This window comes from Pithys albifrons, chromosome 2 (genome assembly GCF_047495875.1).
Source record: "Pithys albifrons albifrons isolate INPA30051 chromosome 2, PitAlb_v1, whole genome shotgun sequence".
Classification (NCBI taxonomy): domain Eukaryota; kingdom Metazoa; phylum Chordata; class Aves; order Passeriformes; family Thamnophilidae; genus Pithys; species Pithys albifrons.
In genome coordinates this window covers 17,903,333-17,914,451 of record NC_092459.1, presented here as the reverse complement: position 1 = coordinate 17,914,451, position 11,119 = coordinate 17,903,333, and the positions used below count along the sequence as shown (strand labels likewise).

At 39.5% G+C, this 11,119-nt stretch overlaps 1 protein-coding gene across 1 annotated transcript; it reads right to left on the bottom strand.

Annotated features, from left to right (window-relative positions):
* Nucleotides 1-6,461: 6,461 nt before the first annotated feature.
* On the bottom strand, nt 6,462-10,887 carry TMEM18 (transmembrane protein 18). The gene is made up of 5 exons (XM_071547810.1): nt 10,818-10,887; nt 10,414-10,534; nt 8,469-8,523; nt 6,967-7,060; nt 6,462-6,873 (listed from the first exon to the last, which is right to left on the bottom strand). The coding sequence occupies exons 1-5, from the start codon at nt 10,863-10,865 to the stop codon at nt 6,784-6,786; spliced, it is 408 nt and encodes a 135-aa protein (XP_071403911.1). The 5' UTR covers nt 10,866-10,887; the 3' UTR covers nt 6,462-6,783.
* Between the last annotated feature and the right edge of the window lie 232 nt (nt 10,888-11,119).

Here is an 11,119-nt window from a genome sequence, read left to right as displayed (position 1 = left end):
TTGTATCAGAGACTCTTACAGTTATGGATCTAAAATGGTTCATAACCTTTAGATCCTACCAAATAACACCCTTCCAAGCTTAGTGCTCTTTAAGATGAAGGGATACTGGTCCTAATTAAATGAAAAACTTCCACATCCTGCTCTGTTGATTAAAACTACTTGGGCATATTAATTACACAATTATAATACTGACAGATGAGTTTGATTTCAGTGAAGGGTCTTAGACTAGATAACTATTTGACCAGCTGAACTTCATTCTGCATCCCCTTGGGTCACTGTGCAAACTCTTTTTGCTAGTTCAGAAGGGAGGAAAGATACACAAGATTGTATTTCTTTGATTCAGGGTTGGATTAACAAATATGTTACAAATGACACTGGGATCTTGTTCATTTTAAGACATGTGCCTTGTTTCAATCAGTTCTGCTGAATGCCTTGTTAATTATCATGACATTTTCAGATGAAAGAGGCGACATATTTGATCCTGTTCTGTTAGTTTCAACTGGTTCTAACTCTGGACAGTGCCAAAGAAAACAGGACCATGATTTCAGAGGGACCACTTAAAATCAGTGCTTGTAGCAGTGTAACATATTACTAGTTACAGCTCTTTTCCTGGCTTTATTTATGCCTGTGAAACTATATGAGAAAGGTGCATACAGTTCATATTTATATGAAACAATAAACACAAATATAGGAAATGTACAGACCTTCCTTTTGAGTCCACTGAGGTATTTTCTATTCAATACAACACAGTTCTGGTATTGCAGCAAAACAGTGGTGTAAGTATGGCCACAATTTGGAGGAACTGGTTAGAATGTAGATTACAAAACAGAGGTTCCTAAAGTACATCAGTTTTGAGTTATGAGGCTGGCATTTCTCAAGCATGTTGTGGGTTACAATTGCCTAATCTTTTCAGGGTCGTTATGCGTATGTACAAGCATGTAACTCACAGAAAGGGGGCCAAAGTCCATTCCAACTTTGTCTATATCCCTCAAGAAGTTGTGTATGGAAACAAAACTTGGATAAATTCCCAAGTTAAATAAAAACAGGCTTAAAACCCAGTATACAAAGAAAAACATCAAGTGGAGAACACTACATATATACCTTCTCAAATGAAGTCCAAAAGCCTCTGAACACTCTGTTTGCCAGGTGGTGGAGAAAGTCTGAAGTGACTTCTGAGAACCCCAGTGATGACTGTGACTGCTAACCATATCACAAGGACATAACAAGGACAGACCTGGTAATAATGTATTATGCAAGGGTAAATCACAAAGAAATAGAAGACATGCATAACCTCCATCAGTCCATGAACCAGATGGCTCAGTAAACTTTCTTGCATATTGTTGACACATTAATGTAATTATTTCTCATTGTTATATCTTTTTATAATTGGTTGAAGACAGGCTCCTCCATATGAAATGTAGTTATGAGCTAGCAAGGTATTTATTATTCCCTTGTGCATTAAGAAACTTTAAAAATGAAACATCTCCACAGTCCTGATTCCGGAATTATATATATGCACATCATCACTACTACAAGAAGTGTGTTTTAATGTAAAAAGCAAGTGTCAATAAACTCTTGAAAGTGACTGGAGATGTATCTTGGAGCTCAGACAACAGTTTATGCTTTCAGAGGCTACAGTCCTGGCCATTCCGAAATGCTGCAGAAAGCATTTATGAAGCTATGGTGAAAAGCTCTACAGAACAGTCTCAAAAGCAAAGCTTTGAATCACCTTTTGCATGTCAGATAGTGACATCCAGTGGTGAGTTTGGTTACCTGTAGTCATCTGTTCCTGATGCATAGAATAACATCAATACTTGTATTTTGTTGAAACACATTCAAATATTTAAAACATTTTGAAATATTAAAAAACCCCTTTAAATATAAAATATACACAGCGTGTGAGTTTCCTAAACAAAGAAATATACTTTGATACATTAATTTTAAAAAGGGTATATTCAACTGAAGCAAAAAATTACAGAATCACAGAATAGGTAAGGTTAGAAGGGACCACAGTGGTCATCTGGTCCAACCTCCCTGCTCAAGCAGGGTTTTACTACAGCACATTGCACATGTGTACAGATAGTTTAATCAAGCTTACAATAAAAGCAAACAAAAATCTCTAGCTGTATTTGAAGAAAAAGAATACTCCCTAAATTACAGCTATATTTTCTATCTTGTTCACACGAAAAATCACTACTCCTCTTTTTCCTGACATTCCTAGTTCCTATAAAAGGGTTCAAGATCTCAGATTATGATTCTGAACATCCACAAAGCAATTCTTCACATACTCTTCCTCCATTTAAGATTCACAGCCACAGCAAGATCCCCATCTAACTCTAACATACCTTTAAGCTCTGGAGTAGGTCCCTCCTTTCAAAATCCAACTGTTGAAAAGTAATAAAATGCCCTTCAAAGTTCTTTATTTAGAATACATGCAAGAAATGTAGGAGACTTCAGTTTACTGCCCTTCTATGCCTTTGGGAGACAGGTGGGGTTTTTTTTATGTGAGATGGAGATACATCAAGCTACTAAATTGGAAAATACTGCTGAGTAATAGACATTTAAATTTCCTCATTGCATCTGTTATATTTTGTCTAGAATCATGAGACTCATTGGACCTAAAGGTGGTGAAAATATGTCCAAGTTAAGGATATTACCTTTTAGTGGATGTGGAAAAAGAGCATTCTAGGTTCTCATTTTTGGTAACTCAGTCTGTTATTATTTTTTCATAGGGAACAAGGCCAAACTCAAGTTCCAGCCAACTTCTGGACTAAATTCTGATAATTTTTTTCACAGATTTATATGCAACAAAACTACTTTCTACTATGATAAAGTTTCTGTGTTAATATTGCTTTCTCCCTTGTATTGTTTTTTCACGCTGGCTGACACCTTGTGCTGTTGTGGAAAGACACATTAAGGAAGGCTGAAGATTTGATTAAGTCCCTGCAAGATACACAGACGTAACAAATCAACTCTGTCTTGTCACTCTCCACAGGATCCAAATGAGCAGCTACCAGATTTGTGTATTCACATTCAAAAATAAACAGGCTCCTTTGCAAGCAACCCAAATTCAGGTTTCTCAATTAAAAGCAAAGGTATTCCACCAACCTAAAACATTTGGCTTTCATTCACTTATGAATTCTAAGTAGGCAAAACAGTCTCTAAATTCATGATCTAATTATTTGGTTTGTCAGAAAGTAGGCCTATATTTTATGTTATTGGAGTATTACTTCATAAATCCAGACTCACGATGAAGGAAAGTCATGCTTCACTTACTTGAGGGTTTCTGTTATGGTTTACAACACCTACTTTTCCTTTTGAAAAAAACAAACCCACAACAACTTAGCTCTTAGTGTTTCTCAGGCAGCATTAGCTAGAAGAGAACACAGGTAAGTTTGAGTCTTTGTGAAATCTAGAGAATGGGAATATTCTTCTGACAAACATAAATGCCACATGCTGGACAAGGTCATCTAAGACACCCAACAAGGGCTTCACTAATGGCCAATCATACTGACCCATCTGGTGGCCTTCTATGATGGAACGGCTGCAACAGTCAACAAAGGAAGACAGATTTCACCTACATAACCTCTGTAAGGCCTTTGACAACTATCTCACACATCCTTATCACTAAACTGGAGACATGGGTTTGAAGGGTGAACTATTTGGTGGATAAGAAATTGGCTGGATGGAGACAGGCAGAGAATTGTGGTCAATGGCTTATGTCCAGGTGGAGGCTGGCGAGGAGTGGTGTCCCTCAGGGCCCTTGCCTTGGGACCAGTACTCCTTAACATCTGTATCAATGGCATAGTGAGATTGAGTGCACCCTCAGCAAGTTTGAGTGGTGCAGCTGACACAAAAGAAGGAAGCAATGTTATCCAGAGAGACTTGGACAAGCTTGAGAAGTGAGCCCACAACCACCTTGCAAATCTGAATGAATCCAAGTGAAATATGCTGCACCTGGGTCAGGGCAATCCCAGATACAAGTACAAACTGGGAGATAACTCCCTGAGAGTAGCACTGCCAGGAAGGACTTTGGGGTTTTTGTGGCTGAAAAGTTGAAGATGAGCTGACAGTGTGCAGTTGCAGTGGAAAACCAATTGCATCCTGGGCTGCATCAAAGGCAGTGTGGGCAGCAGGTTGAGGGAGGTGATTCTGCCCCTCTGCTCTGCCCTTGTGAGACCACACCAGGAGCACTGCATTGAACTCGGGTCCTCACAAGAAAGACGTGGAGCAGGTCCAGAGGAGACCACAAAGGTGACCAGAGGTCTGGTGCACTTCTACAAAAACAAGCTGAAAGAGCTGGGGTTGTTCAACCTACAGAAGGCTCCAGGGAGATCTTATTTATGGCCATTTTGTAATTAAAGGGGGCTTATCAAAAAGAGGGAGAACAATTTTACAAGGGCAAGGGGTGTTGGCTTTAAACTAAAAGAAGGCAAGTTTATATTAGATGCTAGGAGGAAAATCTTTTATTCAGAAAATGGTGCAGCATTGGAATATGTTGCCCAGATAAGATGTGGATACCCCTCCCTGTAAGGCCAGGTGGGATAGGGCTCTGAGCTATTCTAGTGGGTGGCATCCCTGTGCATGGGCAAGGGGTTTGGAATTATATGATGCTCAAGGTCCCTTTCAACCCAAGCCTTTCTGCAATATATGGAAACCATATTTTTATGTTTGTGAAAATTCACCTCATATAACTTATATTTACTTATTATAGTCTGAGCAGTCACAGTAGGTTTAAAAACACCTTCACAATTTTGAAGTGTACATTTTGAGATGTTCATCCTTCAAAAAATATCGATATAATTTTTTAATTTGCAGCTGTTTCTTGTTTCACAGAGCAATACTTTTAGAAGACAAAAAAACCGCCATCATGTTGATGCTTTCTAAAGCATTTCCTTTTTCCAACTTCACATACAAGATAAAATACCGAAGTATTTGGGGAAAGTTTGCCTTGGATGTTACTAAAGAATGCACATCGTTTTTCCATTGCAAGAGACTTGTTGCTTAGCTGCTCTAAACTATCTCATTTACTGTGAATCAAATTGATACACTACACATTGTAAAGCCAAAGGGTACTGATAACAGGTGGTTATCAGTAACATATGATGAGGTACTACAGCTCCAAGTGACACTAAAACAACTGTGCACTGATATTGTTGCAGAACAGTTCACAACAGGAAAGTCAGGAGCACATTTGTGTGGTCATGCTTGGAGCCATGTGTGAAAATTGTACTTCTTCCCATCAAATTCCAAGACCAAGCAGAACTTTTCTAAAGCAGCCTGGAAGGACATGATATAAATAAAAAAGGCCTGTTCCTTGGTCCTGAAGACAGGTGACACAACCTCTTTTGCAGTCACATTTGGACAGATTCTATTCACCCATTCCCAAAAGGTACATGCTCTCCTACCAGATGACTAGAGGTGCTCTCCATGCAGTTGACACTACCCAGGACTGCACTGAGAGTCACAAGAGGATGCTCAGAATGGGACAACATACAAACCTGCATCTATTTAGTTTGCTCATATAAAGTGGTCTAGCTGTCAGCAGTTCCTGACGGAACAATGAGAGAAAAGCACACCAAAGAGGCAGGGGACAGGTAAAGCAATGGATCCGAAACTAACACGTCACTGCCCATCCACTACGCCATGGTAAGTTTCACTTTCTGCCTCTCAAGAAGACTCCCCAACATTGGATGAATATGAATCTGCTATCTCTCTTGGCTGGGTATTTCCACTAGTGTGAAGACTATTCAAGTACTCAAAATGAACTTCACAAATACTTACTCAGCTTATAAACTTACTTATGTTCTGTGATTCTGCACCCAAATGTTTTTCACATCAGTCTGAGTTCAATTTTGTAGCTCATCTCCCCTATGCCTTAAACAACAGCTATTTTAGACAGAAGTGTGCATCTCCAAAGATACAACTTTTACTAAATGTGCACAGTTTGCACTGTGTTCACACCTCCCCTTCAAATTTCCTTAATTCAATAAAAACAGGCTACTTGAAGCAAAAATGAAGTCTTCTTCATTTTTACCAGTTAATTTTTCACTTTATTAAAAAAAGCCTAAAAAAACAAAACAAAATTGTATAGAAAATTATAAAGTTTCTTCCGTTACTTTCTGTTCTATAAATAAGCAAAAAACTATAAAAATTTCATTCATTTTTAAGAAAAGGTATTTATCTAGCAGCCTTGAAAACATGAAATGTAAATTGAAAAAAAGTGCAGAGATAATTTTGAATTACTTATAAAAATTAAGTACAAGATTTTAACAAACTGAGAATTTTTATGAGAAAAAAAGAAGGAAAAAGTCTGATTACAAATTAATACAAATTAACTCAATTTAAGATACAGTGGGTAGTTTTATTTATAAAATGCCATTGGCACACAAAACACATAGGAAGTATGAAAATTGATTTATAAAGAAGTGAAATGCTTCACAGAAGCATGGATTCCTGAGTTATTCTGAATACTATCTCTCATTTACTGTAATTCACAACACTGCTCCAATTGGCTTAAGCAGCAGCAGAATGGATACTTGATAAACACTGAGTTAACACATATGCAAATGGAAACCAACTGGAAGATCGAGTCTTTCTCCATTTCACAGCCAGTTCAAATGTGTTGTAGATACCTGCTTTCAGCTCATTGTCCACAGCCACATGTTACAAAGTCCTCTTGACACCAGACACAAAAGTATCTCTATTTCTGAATAACCATACAGAAGGACTGATTACCCAGACAAACACTACTTCAATTGTAAAAAACAGTGTTAGGTGCCTTCACTTCTTTTTGTCTTTTTCTGCTTTCCTTCTCTGTTGTAGTGTCTTTAGTTCAGTCATTACATTCAAAGTTCTGTAAACCCAGCTGACCTGGAAAGTAAATAAATTATTAATTTTAACTAATCCATATATGTTCACTTATCAATTTAATAAAAGCACCCATATAAATGAACACATACATACCACAATTATAATAGTATTCACCAGCAGTGGCGCTGAAAATACAAGTGAAATAAACATTCCTCTTGAATCAAAGTACTGGTATTTAGAAAACAACCTGAAAGAAACACAGTAAAAGTGAGAGAGGGAAGCTTTATTCAGTGTAGTTCAGTCATTAGACTTTCACAGTACTATTCAATGTGGACTTCATACACATTATCCTACTTCTTGGGAATCCCCAAGCACAGGCCAGCATTCTACTGTATTAAGTTAGAAAAAAGAGGCAGCCAATATCTCATCAGTTATGAATATTTATTACAATACCAGTCTTCTTTAAAATTTTGTTGTGCAAACACTAAATAAAACAACGCTAAATTAAGAGACTTACCAATGAGACTACAAAAGTACATATATTTTTGCATCAGAAATTATTCTTATCCTCAAGTATCTGAAATTACTTTCTTAAATATTTTGCTTATTTATATTAGAAAAGATAACAGAAAAAATAAATGTAGCAAAGCTGCAATTTAGGTCATGTATGCCTGAAGTGAAACAAAGACTTACAGTTAGATGCTTGTATAAAGCAGTTTTAAACACAGAATTTCCAATTACATCAGGGATAGGTTAGTTCAATGCTTATCAAAATAAGCCATCAGTTTAATTTTGGTGTAACAAGCTTAGTACGTAAGACAAATGTTAATGCTTTTTATGCATATAAGTATATAAAGCAGCAGTGATAGTTCTGAGAAGCCATTCTTCAGCTTATCAAATGTGAATAACTACTGAAGAAAACCCAATAAAAACAAAAAACAAAGTTCATGCCCTCTTCCCCGTAACTACAGTCCTCTGCTTTTCTCTTAGTTCTCTGACCAGTTAAATTTACCATCATAAACACAGATTTTAAGCAGTACAATTGTCGTAGTTTAGGCCTTAGTTTTAGTAGGCCCTGAAGCTGCTACATGGATTAGAAGAGACAGGTTGTCACATGACTTAAGCAACCAAAGAAATATTTCATACCATATTACACAAACTGGGGTATAAAAAGCCATGTGGGAGATATTTCTCTTCTGCTCATGGCAGCTGCTCTGGGAGGACCTGTTGTTGCTGTTCTGCTGAGCTAGGCCTGCTACTTCATCTTGGGAAAGTAAACTTTTTCTCTCTGTTCAAGTATCTCTCTTATTGGGGTGGTCAGAGTGGTGGAATTTGCTGTTTGGTGGGGAGTGGAAAGTTGTTATCTTTTACTTTTGTGTGTATGTGTTATATTGCATTTCACTTTAAATTTTCCCTTTTCTGTGTAAATACATAAACCCTTTCTTTTTTCAGTTTCAGGTTTGTTTGGGTTTTTTTCTCCCTTTCCCTTGTAGGGGGGAGGCTACATTGCTGTGGTGAATACTTGGCATTTTGGCAAGGTCAAACCACAACAACAGTTGAGGCATGTTAGCTACCAAAAATTATAATTTCTTATAATCTGGTATCTATATTGCATTGTACAGTTTCATTCAAAAAATGAAAGTGAAACCAGTTACCTCCAATTCATAGCTGCTAATTCATTGATATATTCAGCGCAGTACACCAAGCCCACTGTACAACAAAAGAAAAACATTAGACTCAGTATTTCTTTAAAAATAAACCACCATCAGTTCTGTGATATATACTAAAGGTGTGTACATACCAGGTATCAGAATACCTTGATTCTCCAAAGATCAAACTACACATTCAGAGTTTAACTGCACAAAGCCAATTCTGGTTTAAACGTCCCATACAGTTACTAAAACGTATTAAGTGATCACAAAACATCCTCCCTATATTACAAACAAAACCCCAAACAACTGTAAAAGCCTACTCATCTCAGCTTACAGAGAAAGCTCACCATACAAATTAATACTACTAAAAAGATCCAAACACCAAACCGCTTTTTTCCCCAACAATCCTGTTGGTGACTGGTTCCTAGTTATGTCTGTAAAAAGAAATGCCAGAACTCCAGAAAACTGGTATGAATGAATTATCATTACAGATTTTATAGCGTCACACTGTTATATCTAACATTATTATCTCAAGTTTGGGTACTAACAATATACAAGCATTTTAGTAAAATAAAACCAGTTCCAACAGGTATATAGTAGAGTAGTCTGCTGCAATCAGGTGCAAAACAACATATTCTTACTCATAAATTTCATTCAATATGAAATCAACAAGACATTAAGAAAATTCAGTACAATAACATTAAACAGAAAAGCAATACAAATATAAAACCTTGAACAAAAGGCTTGAACTCAATATGGGTAGTTTTATGCATTCTGTATTAATAGCAAGTTTACATCATTCCTGGGTTAAAAAACATGTATAATCAGCTCCACTGCATCTTCCACACCAGTTAGACCTTGGGCATTCAAACTAGTTTGAGTAACAGTGGGAATACTTTACATAGTAAAGAGTCTAAAGTAAACAGCATTCCATTGGAAATTCTGAATGTCTAATGTTAAAGACAGAAAAGCCTGTATTCTTACAGGCCTGTTGTGTCATGAACAGAGAATTGTTAGCTTGCCCTCTGTAGATGATTTAAAACTCTGCATTTACAAATGGAAGTATAGACATTGCATATAAGTAAATGTATAGAAAGGTTTCCAGATTCCTTTATGGGGGTTTTAAATATTAAAACCTTAGGTTTAGCTATTTGCTGTTTTGAAGAAGTTATAATTCTTCTACCCACTTGACTGGTTCACTAAATGGTATTTTTAAAGGCAACACAGTCTTCCAGTCGCCTTTTTTGCCTGCAAATCTCTTTCAACTGCCCATTCTTCTACCTCCACCCTGCAAGCATGAGAGAGCAGTAGTGCTGTGTAAAGAAACCCACCTCAGCAGAAAATTCAACACATGGCTAGAACCAAGGTTGTGCTCATAACACATGGATCTAATCCAAATCTATGTGATCTTAATTAAACGAAAGCTAGTAGGTCTTCTGCCAGTTAGCCATGAAGATACAGGTTTGGGTAGGCAAGATTCTCTGGATGAAGGCTGATACATCCTGGCATAACACAAGTTGATACTGCAATGTACAAGCCAGTCATGGTCTTCCTCATACCATTACCACGGCTGTCGGCAGGTCATATGGTGAACTTGCTCCAGAAACTAAAGCTGACCATATTCACTGAACTGCAGCATTAGAACACAGCAGAGCAGAAAGCAACTGCTGGCTCTCAGTTGCTTTCTCTTCTGTTTCTCCAGCACAGCTACAATTTATTGGGAAGCTGTGATACACACAGCAATGACCGCGCAGAAACCTTACTCATCCCAGAGCCTCGCTAACACCAGAATTTTAAGTCACTACTTCACACAAATCCTTGGAAAAAAAATACACATTTATAGGCCATAGCAGATTTTATTGCCCATCATTATCTAAAGGTGCATATATTACTATAAAAGAAATACGAATTTGGGTGCACTTTATCTGCTGCCAAGCACAACACTCACCCATGCAGAGGAAGTGCCCGACCTGCACCCGGCGGTGCTGCAGGGACGCGCAGGTCAGGAGGAAGCACAGGAGGTGGAAGGCCGCCAGCCCCAGCAGCCAGGGCTCGGACCAGTCCGTGCTCTGCGGGCAGAACGAAAACGCATCAAGCAGCGGCGGGAGAAGGGGCGTCGCCGGGCGGCCACAGCGACCGGCGCTCCTTTCCCGCACCGAACGCGGCCGCTGTCAGTCACGGGCAGTGCCCCGCAGCCCTCCCGCGGCACGCTCGGGAAGGAGATCGCTCCCACCCACGGTTTCAGTAACAGTCCCGCGGCTCCGCTCCCGCGGCCGGCCCCGCTGTTCCCCTGCCCCGACCGACCCCGCTGCCCCGGCCGGCCCCGCTGCCGCCCTGCCACGCCGCGCTCACCGCCAGCACGGCCGACAACCCCGGCGGGCCACGCAGCGGCTCCTCCATTGCGGGGCCGCGCTTCTCGCGAGACTCGGGCGGCGCGCGGGGCGGGGCGGGGCGGGGCGGAGTCCGGTAGGGAGCGGGGCGGGGCGGGGCGGGGCTGGTGCCGGCTGTTGGAGGGCGAGCAGAGGTGGCTCCTCACAGTTTCTCCTCAGCGTGGCTTTAGGCCAGAAGGGCCTCTCCTGATCTCGTGTGTGACAGAAACAGCGCTGGCTTCTCCGAGAGGGCGGCGAGCTCTGCTGCCGTGTCAGCGCTTGGTG

Coding starts and splice junctions, on each gene's coding strand:
- TMEM18 (XM_071547810.1), bottom strand. CDS start 10,865: ATGGAGGAGCCGCTGCGTGGCCCGCCGGGGTTGTCGGCCGTGCTGGCG. Junction 10,535..10,817: donor GGTTGTCGGCCGTGCTGGCG/GTGAGCGCGGCG, acceptor TTCTGCCCGCAG/AGCACGGACTGGTCCGAGCC. Junction 6,874..6,966: donor TGAATACTATTATAATTGTG/GTATGTATGTGT, acceptor TTTACTTTCCAG/GTCAGCTGGGTTTACAGAAC.